Source organism: Salvelinus alpinus, chromosome 4 (assembly GCF_045679555.1).
Source record: "Salvelinus alpinus chromosome 4, SLU_Salpinus.1, whole genome shotgun sequence".
Lineage (NCBI taxonomy): Eukaryota > Metazoa > Chordata > Actinopteri > Salmoniformes > Salmonidae > Salvelinus > Salvelinus alpinus.
This window is the reverse complement of record NC_092089.1, coordinates 90,931,850-90,945,888: the sequence shown is the minus strand read 5'-3', so window position 1 is coordinate 90,945,888 and position 14,039 is coordinate 90,931,850. Positions and strand designations below refer to the sequence as shown.

The following is a 14,039-nucleotide window of genomic DNA, read 5'->3' as shown; positions in this document are numbered from 1 at the left end:
CCAGAAATCTCTTTTAGTATTTAGTTCTCATGTATTGGGTCTCGTTTCACAAACTTTGGCACCTCATGTCAGACAACATCAAAGTTGATATACTGTATATTGTTTATGTTTTATGTTGTATGAAAGCCTCTTATAAAGCAAACTAAATTAATGAAGTATCCTATAAACATAAGAAAACTCTGGACTGGATTACAATACAACATACAGTAATAATGGTGTGTAGTGTACATACATGCTGTCAGGAAGAAGTCTGTATCTGATGTTACCAACATCCATAGTGTCAGGATCGGTTGCCTGGAGAGAAGTAGAGTTTTGTGTTTGTACTTCCAATACATTTAGCAGCAACAATCAAAGGACTTTTGATTCACATTTTATTACAGGTGTGTTTGATTTACATAGCAGTGTGTCCCGGGTTGAGTGAGTTAACACTCGATACTTCAAGATGCTGTTCAAATTAAACACAGAGCGCATTGGTTGAATTCCAGGCAGAATGGTAACAATAACATGGACCTACTGTTAGAATGGTAACAATAACATGGACCTACTGTTAGAATGGTGACAATAACATGGACCTACTGTTAGAATGGTAACAATAACATGGACCTACTGTTAGAATGGTGACAATAACATGGACCTACTGTTAGAATGGTAACAATAACATGGACCTACTGTTAGAATGGTAACAATAACATGGACCTACTGTTAGAATGGTAACAATAACATGGACCTACTGTTAGAATGGTAACAATAACATGGACCTACTGTTAAAATGGTAACAATAACATGGACCTACTGTTAGAATGGTAACAATAACATGGACCTACTGTTAGAATGGTAACAATAACATGGACCTACTGTTAGAATGGTAACAATAACATGGACCTAATGTTAGAATGGTAACAATAACATGGACCTACTGTTAGAATGGTAACAATAACATGGACCTACTGTTAGAATGGTAACAATAACATGGACCTACTGTTAGAATGGTAATAATAACATGGACCTACTGTTAGAATGGTAACAATAACATGGACCTACTGTTAGAATGGTAACAATAACATGGACCTACTGTTAGAATGGTAACAATAACATGGACCTACTGTTAGAATGGTAACAATAACATGGACCTACTGTTAGAATGGTAACAATAACAAGGACCTACTGTTAGAATGGTAACAATAACATGGACCTACTGTTAGAATGGTAACAATAACATGGACCTACTGTTAGAATGGTAACAATAACATGGACCTACTGTTATCGTGTCCACAGTGGTTCCATTAGGACTGTGCTCATCAACTTTGAGGTTGTAGGCTTCTTTGGGGAACGTGGGGCTGTTGTCATTAATGTCTTTGATCTGAATGGTGACTGTAGCCGTGGAACAGCAGTCTGCTGTATTGGAGGGATCCTTGGCGATAATCTGTACAGAAAAACAACCACGATTTATCTCAGTTTTAAACACAGACTTTCGGACGGAGTAAGAATGTTGTACTTTGTGGTGAGTATCAGTACGTAAACCTCAGGTTAACAGCTGTGCACTGTTTGGTGAAGAGAGTGCCATTTGAGACAAAAAAAACTTTGGTTTTTGAAAATGGTGATATGATCGTCAAAACAAAACTTTTGGGTACAATGTATTGTTGATCATGCGATGTCATTATTCCCGTTCTGCAGCTTGGCAACAGTCCTGGTAGAGACCGTTAAATGTCTCTTGCGTGTCCGCAGTTCACCTGACTATACCGTGTGAAGGGTGCAATGTTATCCCCTTTTAGCCTAAGTAATCAACCTGTTTGTAATGGATCCTAAGTGTGTTTGCTTGCCGTCTTATTAAAACTACACAAAACCTGTTTCAGCTAAGCTAGGGTAACTCTGGCATTGGACACACTCCAAACCACTTAGTTTGTCTGGTTGAAATCTTCAATCACCTTGTCACACATCTTCTTTGAAAATATTGTCAAATGTATTTGAATGCTTATGATAACAAGGTGGTTCTTGATGATTTTTTGACAATGGTGTTTTGTCTTTGGTTTCAGTCAGTCAAATTATAGTGAAGACATTTCCCACATTTACGTGGACATAGTACCTGACTTTTGACCTTGGTCCTTATTGGGCCCTGGTGAAAAGTAGTGCACTAAATATGGACTGGGGGTTCCCATTTGAGACGCGTACCTGGATGACCATTGATGTTTTGGTCTCGTAGTCCACAGCCTGGGAGTTCTTGACCGTGATCTGAACTTGGCTTTTTGAGTAGGCGATCAGTGGCGACACACTGAACGCATCCTTGTCTGGTCCAGCAAGACTTAATTCGAATTTTCCATGATCTCCCTACATCAGAATGCAGATGTTGATCAATTTTCTGGCCTGAGTAAACTTAGGTCCCACAAAAAAATATTTTGTGATTAGGGTTGCAAAGTTCCAGTACATTTTCAAGTAATCCTGGTTGGAGGATTTCAGATTTCGTTTTTCATTATTCCTTTCCCTCTCCTAACTCTGGGAATCTTCCAACCACGAGTTACAGAAAATCCCAACATTTTTTGCAACCCCATTTCTTAGAAAGGACTGACCTGATCCAAATCTTTGGCTTCGATGTGGAGGTCGTCGACTGGAACACCCATGGAGGAGTGTTCAAAGATGTTGGCCATGAAGCTGCTGGCTTCCACGCAGGGCTCCACAACACAGTCATAAAATCTAGGCTTGTTGTCGTTGATGTCACTGATGGTAATCCGCACCTCAGTGGAGGTGTGGGCTTGGGTCCCCAGGATGCTTGGATGCACCTCCGTTGCCTGGAATTGTAGTTTTTTATTAACAGTAGGTTAGCCTGAAATTAAATATTGTCCTTTGGATAAATACATTTTTGGAAATGATCTAAAGGATTTAAGCAATAAGAGTATACCGTCACATTAAGGGCCACAACATAATTGGTGTCCAACAAAGCCTCTCTGTCAATATCACTTTTGACAGATATGATTCCATCATTGGCTGTGATGTCAAACAGGTCATTGGTACCTGCAAAATAACAAAACATATATCAGAGTCCAATCTTCATCATTATTCCAACAATTTAGAATTAAAAACAAAAAATATCTTTTATCTTTTCAAGAGTTGTCAGCACAATGGCAACGGACAACGTTTATGCTGATGTTCCGCTAACAACCTGAAATGAGCAGACGTTCAGAGACGTTCAGAGACGTTCAGCAGACGTTCAGCAGACGTTCAGCAGACGTTCAGAGATGTAGTTATGCTCACCTTCAATGCTGTAGGTGATGGCATCGTTGATTCCTGTGTCCTGATCTATTGCAGTCACTTTAAACACAGACTGGCTCTGAAATGAAAGGGAGACGGTAGAGTTCAGTTAAAGGCTGACGTCAACAAAGGCTTTGTCCCCTTTGGCACCCCAAAAGTAGTAAATGGCCCTGATCAAAAGTAGTAAATGGCCCAGATCATAAGTAGTAAATGGCCCAGATCATAAGTAGTAAATGGCCCAGATTAAAAGTAGTAAATGGCCCTGATTAAAAGTAGTAAATGGATCTGATTAAAAGTAGTAAATGGATCTGATCAAAGGTAGTAAATGGATCTGATCAAAAGTAGTAAATGGATCTGATCAAAAGTAGTAATTGGCCCAGATCATAAGTAGTAAATGTGTCACGTTCCTGACCTGTTTTCCCTTGTTTTGTATTGATTTAGTTGGTCAGGGCGTGAGTTGGGTGGGTTGTCTATGTGTTGTTTTCTATGTTGGGGTTTTTGTGTTCGGCCGGGTATGATTCTCAATCAGAGGCAGCTGTCAATCGTTGTCCCTGATTGAGAATCATACTAAGGCAGCCGGGGTTTCACGTGTGTTTTGTGGGTGTTTGTTTCCGTGTTCGTGTTTTCACCACACGGTACTGTTTCGGTTTTCTGCACTTCGTTTATTGTTTTGTATTTCAGTGTTCAGTTTCGGTTTTAATAAATCATCATGAGCACGAACCACTCTGCATATTGGTCCGATCCTTCTCGCCTCTCCTCGTCCGAGGAAGAAAATGACTATCGTTACAAAATGGCCCTGATCAAAAGTAGTAAATGGCCCTGATCAAAAGTAGTAAATGGTCCTGATCAAAAGTAGTAATTGGCCCTGATCAAAAGTAGTAAATGGACCTGATCAAAAGTAGTAAATGGCCCAGATCATAAGTAGTAAATGGCCCTGATCAAAAGTAGTAAATGGCCCAGATCATAAGTAGTAAATGGCCCAGATCAAAAGTAGTAAATGGCCCAGATCAAAAGTAGTAATTGGCCCTGATCATAAGTAGTAAATGGCCCAGATCATAAGTAGTAAATGGCCCTGATCAAAAGTAGTAATTGGCCCTGATCATAAGTAGTAAATGGCCCAGATCATAAGTAGTAAATGGCCCTGATCAAAAGTAGTAATTGGCCCTGATTAAAAGTAGTAAATGGCTCTGATCATAAAGTAGTAAATGGCCCTGATCATAAGTAGTAAATGGCCCAGATCATAAGTAGTAAATGGCCCTGATCATAAGTAGTAAATGGCCCAGATCATAAGTAGTAAATGGCCCTGATCATAAGTAGTAAATGGCCCAGATCATAAGTAATAAATGGCCCAGATCATAAGTAGTAAATGGCTCTGATCATAAGTAATAAATGGCCCAGATCATAAGTAGTACACCAAGTAGGGAAAATTGTACCATTTGGAACTTTATTGGTCCATACCTTTACTTTTACAATTGTTTATCTATTTAGGAAGATGTATGTGTACGACAATACAGCAACTAGCAACAACAATAAACAAATTGTAAAAGGACTTAGCTGTTGGTAGAAAACACGATGTGAACGTTGTTTGATATTCTTTGGTCGGTTGAACTATGAACTAAAAGGAAAGTGCCTATTTGGCAACACCAGACTCACCACGGGAGAATGCTCAGTGACAGTAGTCGCGTAAGGAGTACTGAGAAACCGCGGATCCAGGTCTGGGACGTCCACCACAGTGATGAAAGCAAAGGCAAGGCTGGACTGATGAACAGGGAGAGGTTCATTATACACAGGGCCTCCACCATCCTGTGAGGGGAAACACAATCAGAAACACAAAACCACATTTAATAGGACCGTTTCTCAGATTAAGCACACAACTGGATCTGAAAAACATGATCAATTCCAGAAAGAACATGCTTGTTAGTCAGGAATACAGAGAAAAACCCCTTCCAATAAGTGACTCGTGAAGATCCAACAGTGACTAGAGAAGTGTTGAGATGGACTACGTACCGTGGCGTTGATCTTCAGCCTATAGAAAGTGCTCAAACTTGTAAAATTCAGTTGTTTAACCAGTTTGACTTGGCCATTATTCTCATTGATAGTAAAATGATTTAGTCCATCACTTGGACTCGCCTAGAAACGAGGAGAGAGTTGGGTTTAAATACATGGAGTCCATATAACAATCTCAAGGCATATAGTCCTTTCTAATTTTCCCCAATGTCTGTTGAGAAGGGCTTTTATTATTATCTGCTACATGACTAATGTTGGGGCTGTAATTTGGTTCTAATGGGGGTATAACTTGGTTCTAATGGGGGTATAACTTGGTTCTAATTGGGGGTGTAACATGGTTCTAATGGGGGTGTAACTTGGTTCTAATGGGGGTGTAACTTGGTTCTAATGGGGGTGTAATTTGGTTCCAATGGGGGTGTAACTTGGTTCTAATGGGGTATAACGTGGTTCTAATGGGGGTGTAACTTGGTTCTAATGGGGGGTGTAACATGGTTCTAATGGGGGTGTAACTTGGTTCTAATGGGGGGTGCAACTTGATTCTAATGGGGGTGTAACTTGGTTCTAATGGGGGTGTAACTTGGTTCTAATGGGGGTGTAACTTGGTTCTAATGGGGGTGTGACTTGGTTCTAATGGGGGTGTAACTTGGTTCTAATGGGGGTGTAACATGGTTCTAATGGGGGGTGTAACATGGTTCTAAGTTCACTGTTGATGTTTTGAGTCAGGTTCACTTATGAATCAATACAGAAAATCAGCTTTCTGTCCAAAAGCAATGCTTACTTCATCAATGCGGTACTTTACAACAGCGGCAAGTCCAGCGTCTGCATCTTTGGCATACACTTGAAACAGAACGGTGTCCAAGGCAGTATTCTAATAACAAAAAACAGACAGAGGGGGGCAAGGAAGTAGAAGGCACAATAGTACTTTTTTCATCATCATTTAGAAAAGTAACTTTCAAATGTATAGCACAAAAATGAATTCCTGACTATACACTACTAGCAAGGGACAATTTTCCATTATAGGTCTTATAGGATGAAGTGAGAATTAAATCACTGAGGATTACCACTACATACAGAATGACCTGTAGGCCAAAATCTCACTGCTAACAGCAGGCCTGTAGCACATTTAAAGGGGCAGTGCAGTCAAACACGTGATTTTCCTTTTATAGATAGAAAGTATTCAGACTCCTTGACTCTTTCCCCATTTTGTTACATTACAGCCTTATTCTAAAATTGATTAAACAGTTTTTTCTTCTCATCAATCTACACACAATTCCCCATAATGACAAATCAAAAACAGGTTTTGAGAAAGGTTTGCAAATTAATAAAAAAACTATCAACTTAAATATCACATTTACATTAGAATTCAGACCCTTTAATTAGTACTTTGTTTAAGCACCTTTGGAAGCAATTACAGACTCGAGGCTTCTTTTGGGTATGACGCTAAAAGCTTGGTGCCCCTGTACTTGGAGAGTTTCTCCCATTCTTCTCTGCAGATCCTCTCAAACTCTGTCAGGTTTGATGGGGAGAGTCGCTGCACAGCTATTTTCAGGTCTCTCGGGTTCAAGTCCGGGCTCTGGCTGGGCCACTCAAGGACATTCAGAGACTTATCCTGAAGCCACTCCTGTGCTGTCTTGGCTGTGTGCTTAGAGTCGTTGTCCTGTTGGGAGGTGAACCTTCACACCAGTCTGAGATCCTGAGCGCTCTGGAGCAGGTTTTCATCAAGGATCTCTCTGTACTTTGCTCCGTTCATCTTTCCCTCGATCCTGACGGGTCTCCCAGTCCCTGCCACTAAAAAACATCCCCAGAGCATGATGCGGCCTCCACCATGCTTCACCGTATGGATGGTGCCAGGTTTCCTCCAGACGTGACGCTTGGGGAGGCAGGTAGCCTAGTGGTTAGAGCATTGGACTAGTAACCGGAAGGTTGCAAGATCGAATCCCCGAGCTGACAAGGTAAAAATCTGTCGTTCTGCCCCTGAACCTGTTCCTAGGCTGTCATTGAAAACAAGAATTTGTTCTTAACTGACTTGCCTAGTTAAATAAAGGTAAAATAAAATGTTAAAAAATGTCGCAGGTAACTACTTCACAGGAGAGACATTTGAACTTAAACTTCTTTTTTTTAATCAAAATGCGCTTTTTTGGCAGAAATGACTTCTGGATGTGAACTTTCATGTGCCTTAATAACAAACTTGTATGCCATCTGTAAAAACGAATAGAATTGTGAAATTACGAGTCTAGTTGGTTTAGCCACAGAAAAAAACATCAACCTTTCCTCTAGCCATGACTGGCTGAGATAATGAGTGGGCTGGACATACCGAGAGATATGTCCGGATTGGTCTGCCATATAGCACGCTTTTGTCTATTTGAGCTCAGGGCAACCATGGCATCCGTGACAGGGAGAAGCATCCACCCATGATGTATACAGGTAAGATAGTCTAGCTAGCTATTTCTGAAATTTGTAAATTACGGTGAATTTTGAAACCATAGTCTGTTGAGATGATTTCACAGGCTCATAAAGTTTCCCACAATTTCTTAATTATGGCTGGAAATTAATTGAACCTGCCATATAGATGAAATGATTATTAAAGGAATGTAAAATTAGTAATTGTACTTACTTCTGGGACATTTTCGTTGTAAGGTTCATTTTGAAATATGGGTCGGTTATCATTCGCATCGGTTACGATTATCCGAATGTCTTTTTCAACCTAAAAAAGATGACATGATATATTGTGCATGTTAAAAAAACATGTATCAATGTGTTAAAAACAATAAAATAAATAAAAATATAGTTAAATTCATTTTTATGTTTGGTATTTTATTAGGATCCCCATTAGCTGTAGCAAAAGCAGCAGCTTCTCATCTTGGGGTTCCACACAAACATGAAACATGATACAGAATGACATAATACAGAATGATATAATACAGAACATCATTAGACAAGAGCAGCTCAAGGACAGAACTACATACATTTTATAAAGGCACACGTAGCCTACATATCAATGCATACACACAAACTATCCAGGTAAAATAGGGGAGAAGCGTTGTACCGTAAGGTGTTGCTTTATCTGTTTTTTTAAACCAGGTTTATTGTTCACTTGAGCAATATGAGATGGAACAGAGTTTTATGCAATAATGGCTCTATATAATACTGTACGCTTTCTTGAATTTCTTCTGAATTTGGGGACTGTGAAAAGAGTTAGAGGCTTTATTGTGAACTTACTGTATAATCAGCGTCAGAAACCACAACGCCGATAGTGAATACACCCTTGTCCTAAACAAATATAAGCTAATCAATTAGAGAATCAGGTCAGGAAAAATAAAAGATAAAATGCTGAAACACTGAAATGGCTGAAACAACACTGAAAATTCTAAAATGGCTGAAACACTACTTAAACACTGAAATGGCTGAAACACTACTGAAATACTGAAATGGCTGAAACACTACTTAAACACTGAAATGGCTGAAACAACACTGAAATACTAAAATGGCTGAAACAACACTGAAAATTCTAAAATGTCTGAAACAACACTGAAAATTCTAAAATGGCTGAAACAACACTGAAAATTCTAAAATGGCTGAAATAACACTGAAAATTCTAAAATGGCTGAAACTACACTGAAAATTCTAAAATGGCTGAAACAACAGTGAAATACTAAAATGGGAGACGAGGACTTACATCATCATCTCTCTCTAAGGGGGTTCGGATGGTTACGTTCCCTGTGTTTGGGTCGACTTTAAAATAGCTTGCTTTAGGCCCAGTAATCATGTATGTCAGTGGGTCAGGAACAGGATCAGGATCAAATGTTTCTATTTGAAATGCAAATCCATCTGAAGGGAGAGAGTGTTGGGTTAACACGGGCACGAACCAGGGACCCTCTGCACACATCAACAGTCACCCACGAAGCGTCGTTACCCATCGCTCCACAAAAGCCGCGGCCCTTGCAGAGCAAGGGGAAACACTACTTCTAGGTTTCAGAGCAAGTGACGTAACTGATTGAAACGCTATTAGCGCGTACCCGCTAACTAGCTAGCCATTTCACATCCGTTACACATGCATGAATTGACATACTATTTTGTGATAAAAAACGTTTGTATTTACTGAGTACAAGAAACACATACTTATTGGAGTGTCTTCGTCTACTTGGGCAAAATCTGTTGTAATGCTCGGGATTTGGTTTTGGCTTTGAGCTGTTGAAAAAAAAGCAGAGAAAGTTTAATCATATAACCTGTAAGTCCAAGCAAAATGAGTCCCACTTTACAATAATATTGATAAGATTTGACATTGAGTTTAAACTTCCTCACTTTATCTGTGAAATTGCCATTAAACAACCAGTATCACTGTATGACTAGACGTGGCATTATTACACGTAAAGTTATTGCGGTTAAATAGCCAGTGCAACGTGAGCCTTGGAATGCTTCCCAAACGACACCCTATGGTGTAGTACGGCGGTACGGTAGCACGGTAGTACGGTAGCACGGTGGTACGGTGGTACGGTAGCACGGTAGCACGGTAGCACGGTAGCACGGTGGCACGGTGGTACGGTGGTACGGTAGCACGGTAGAACGGTAGCACGGTAGTACGGTAGCACGGTAGCACGGTAGTACGGTAGCACGGTAGTACGGTAGTACGCTAGCACGGTAGCACGGTAGTACGGTAGTACGGTAGCACGGTAGTAAGGTAGCACGGTAGCACGGTAGTACGGTAGCACGGTAGCACGGTAGTACGGTATTACGGTAGTACGGTAGCACGGTAGTACGGTAGTATGCTAGTATGCTAGTATGGTAGCACAGTAGTACGGTAGTACGGTAGCACGGTAGCACGGTAGTACGGTAGTACGGTAGTACGGTAGCACGGTAGCACGGTAGTACGGTAGTACGGTAGCACGGTAGTACGGTAGTACGGTAGTACGGTAGCACGGTAGCACGGTAGTATGGTAGCGCGGTAGTATGGTAGCACGGCAGTATGGTAGTATGGTAGCACGGTAGCACGGTAGTATGGAAGCACGATACTACGGTAGTATGGTAGCACGGTAGTATGGTAGCACAGTAGTACGGTAGTATGGTAGCACGGTAGTATGGTAGCATGGTAGTATGGTAGCACGGTAGTATGGTAGCACGATAGTACGGTAGCACGGTAGTACGGTAGCACGGTAGTATGGTAGTACGGTAGTATGGTAGTACGGTAGCACGGTAGTATGGTAGCACGATAGTATGGTAGTACAGTAGCACGGTAGTATGGTAGTACGGTAGCACGGTAGTATGGTAGAACGGTAGTATGGTAGTACGGTAGCACGGTAGTATGGTACTATGGTAGCACGGTAGTATGGTAGCACGGTAGTATGGTAGTACGGTAGCACGGTAGTATGGTAGTACGGTAGCACGGTAGTATGGTAGAACGGTAGTATGGTAGTACGGTAGCACGGTAGTATGGTAGCACGGTAGTAAGGTAGCACGATAGTACGGTAGCACGGTAGTACGGTAGTATGGTAGTATGGTAGTACGGTAGTATGGTAGAAGGGTAGTATGGTAGTATGGTAGCACGGTAGTATGGTAGCATGATAGTACGGTAGCACGGTAGTACGGTAGTATGGTAGTATGGTAGCACGGTAATATGGTAGTACGGTAGCACGGTAGTATGGTAGTACGGTAGCACGGTAGTATGGTAGCACGGTAGTATGGTAGCACGGTAGTATGGTAGTACGGTAGTATGGTAGCACGGTAGCATGGTAGCACGGTAGTACGGTAGTATGGTAGCACGGTAGTACGGTAGCACGGTAGCACGGTAGTACGGTAGCACAGTAGTATGGTAGCACGGTAGTATGGTAGCACGGTAGTACGGTAGCACGGTAGTATGGTAGTACGGTAGCACGGTAGTACGGTAGCACGGTAGTATGGTAGCACGGTAGTATGGTAGCACGGTAGTATGGTAGCACGGTAGTATGGTAGCACGGTAGCACGGTAGTATGTTAGCACGGTAGCACGGTAGCACGGTAGTATGGTAGTACGGTAGCACGGTAGTATGGTAGTACGGTAGTATGGTAGCACGGTAGTATGGTAGCACGGTAGTACGGTAGTATGGTAGCACGGTAGTATGGTAGCACGGTAGTATGGTAGCACGGTAGTATGGTAGCATGGTAGTATGGTAGCACGGTAGTATGGTAGCACGATAGTACGGTAGTACGCTAGCACGGTAGCACGGTAGTACGGTAGTACGGTAGCACGGTAGTAAGGTAGCACGGTAGCACGGTAGTACGGTAGCACGGTAGCACGGTAGTACGGTATTACGGTAGTACGGTAGCACGGTAGTACGGTAGTATGCTAGTATGCTAGTATGGTAGCACAGTAGTACGGTAGTACGGTAGCACGGTAGCACGGTAGTACGGTAGTACGGTAGTACGGTAGCACGGTAGCACGGTAGTACGGTAGTACGGTAGCACGGTAGTACGGTAGTACGGTAGTATGGTAGTATGGTAGCACGGTAGTATGGTAGTATGGTAGCACGGTAGCCCGGTAGCACGGTAGTATGGTAGTACGGTAGCACGGTAGCACGGTAGTATGGTAGCGCGGTAGTATGGTAGCACGGCAGTATGGTAGTATGGTAGCACGGTAGCACGGTAGTATGGAAGCACGATACTACGGTAGTATGGTAGCACGGTAGTATGGTAGCACAGTAGTACGGTAGTATGGTAGCACGGTAGTATGGTAGCATGGTAGTATGGTAGCACGGTAGTATGGTAGCACGATAGTACGGTAGCACGGTAGTACGGTAGCACGGTAGTATGGTAGTACGGTAGTATGGTAGTACGGTAGCACGGTAGTATGGTAGCACGATAGTATGGTAGTACAGTAGCACGGTAGTATGGTAGTACGGTAGCACGGTAGTATGGTAGAACGGTAGTATGGTAGTACGGTAGCACGGTAGTATGGTACTATGGTAGCACGGTAGTATGGTAGCACGGTAGTATGGTAGTACGGTAGCACGGTAGTATGGTAGTACGGTAGCACGGTAGTATGGTAGAACGGTAGTATGGTAGTACGGTAGCACGGTAGTATGGTAGCACGGTAGTAAGGTAGCACGATAGTACGGTAGCACGGTAGTACGGTAGTATGGTAGTATGGTAGTACGGTAGTATGGTAGAAGGGTAGTATGGTAGTATGGTAGCACGGTAGTATGGTAGCATGATAGTACGGTAGCACGGTAGTACGGTAGTATGGTAGTATGGTAGCACGGTAATATGGTAGTACGGTAGCACGGTAGTATGGTAGTACGGTAGCACGGTAGTATGGTAGCACGGTAGTATGGTAGCACGGTAGTATGGTAGTACGGTAGTATGGTAGCACGGTAGCATGGTAGCACGGTAGTACGGTAGTATGGTAGCACGGTAGTACGGTAGCACGGTAGCACGGTAGTACGGTAGCACAGTAGTATGGTAGCACGGTAGTATGGTAGCACGGTAGTACGGTAGCACGGTAGTATGGTAGTACGGTAGCACGGTAGTACGGTAGCACGGTAGTATGGTAGCACGGTAGTATGGTAGCACGGTAGTATGGTAGCACGGTAGTATGGTAGCACGGTAGCACGGTAGTATGTTAGCACGGTAGCACGGTAGCACGGTAGTATGGTAGTACGGTAGCACGGTAGTATGGTAGTACGGTAGTATGGTAGCACGGTAGTATGGTAGCACGGTAGTACGGTAGTATGGTAGCACGGTAGTATGGTAGCACGGTAGTATGGTAGCACGGTAGTATGGTAGCATGGTAGTATGGTAGCACGGTAGTATGGTAGCACGATAGTACGGTAGCACGGTAGTATGGTAGCACGGTAGTATGGTAGTACGGTAGTATGGTAGTACGGTAGCACGGTAGTATGGTAGCACGATAGTATGGTAGTACAGTAGCACGGTAGTATGGTAGTACGGTAGCACGGCAGTATGGTAGTACGGTAGCACGGTAGTATGGTAGCACGGTAGTATGGTAGTACGGTAGCACGGTAGTATGGTAGTACGGTAGCACGGTAGTATGGTAGAACGGTAGTATGGTAGTACGGTAGCACGGTAGTATGGTAGCACGGTAGTAAGGTAGCACGATAGTACGGTAGCACGGTAGTACGGTAGTATGGTAGTATGGTAGTACGGTAGTATGGTAGAAGGGTAGTATGGTAGTATGGTAGCACGGTAGTATGGTAGCATGATAGTACGGTAGCACGGTAGTACGGTAGTATGGTAGTATGGTAGCACGGTAATATGGTAGTACGGTAGCACGGTAGTATGGTAGTACGGTAGCACGGTAGTATGGTAGCACGGTAGTATGGTAGCACGGTAGTATGGTAGTACGGTAGTATGGTAGCACGGTAGCATGGTAGCACGGTAGTACGGTAGTATGGTAGCACGGTAGTACGGTAGCACGGTAGCACGGTAGTACGGTAGCACAGTAGTATGGTAGCACGGTAGTATGGTAGCACGGTAGTACGGTAGCACGGTAGTATGGTAGTACGGTAGCACGGTAGTACGGTAGCACGGTAGTATGGTAGCACGGTAGTATGGTAGCACGGTAGTATGGTAGCACGGTAGTATGGTAGCACGGTAGCACGGTAGTATGTTAGCACGGTAGCACGGTAGCACGGTAGTATGGTAGTACGGTAGCACGGTAGTATGGTAGTACGGTAGTATGGTAGCACGGTAGTATGGTAGCACGGTAGTACGGTAGTATGGTAGCACGGTAGTATGGTAGCACGGTAGTATGGTAGCACGGTAGTATGGTAGCATGGTAGTATGGTAGCACGGTAGTAT

At 43.0% G+C, this 14,039-nt stretch overlaps 1 protein-coding gene across 1 annotated transcript in view; it reads right to left on the bottom strand.

Annotated features, from left to right (window-relative positions):
* cdhr2 (cadherin related family member 2) overlaps positions 1-14,039 on the bottom strand; it is a 48,909-nt gene that overhangs the window by 18,235 nt on the left and 16,635 nt on the right. The window contains exons 4-16 of the mRNA XM_071399442.1: positions 9,370-9,438; positions 8,927-9,078; positions 8,470-8,520; positions 7,865-7,954; positions 6,029-6,118; positions 5,251-5,373; positions 4,897-5,046; positions 3,247-3,322; positions 2,894-3,006; positions 2,565-2,783; positions 2,170-2,325; positions 1,259-1,423; positions 233-294 (exon numbers count right to left, since the gene is read on the bottom strand). Of these exons, the coding sequence (XP_071255543.1) occupies positions 233-294; positions 1,259-1,423; positions 2,170-2,325; positions 2,565-2,783; positions 2,894-3,006; positions 3,247-3,322; positions 4,897-5,046; positions 5,251-5,373; positions 6,029-6,118; positions 7,865-7,954; positions 8,470-8,520; positions 8,927-9,078; positions 9,370-9,438 (1,516 nt within the window). The remainder of the gene's footprint in view (positions 1-232; positions 295-1,258; positions 1,424-2,169; positions 2,326-2,564; positions 2,784-2,893; positions 3,007-3,246; positions 3,323-4,896; positions 5,047-5,250; positions 5,374-6,028; positions 6,119-7,864; positions 7,955-8,469; positions 8,521-8,926; positions 9,079-9,369; positions 9,439-14,039) is intronic.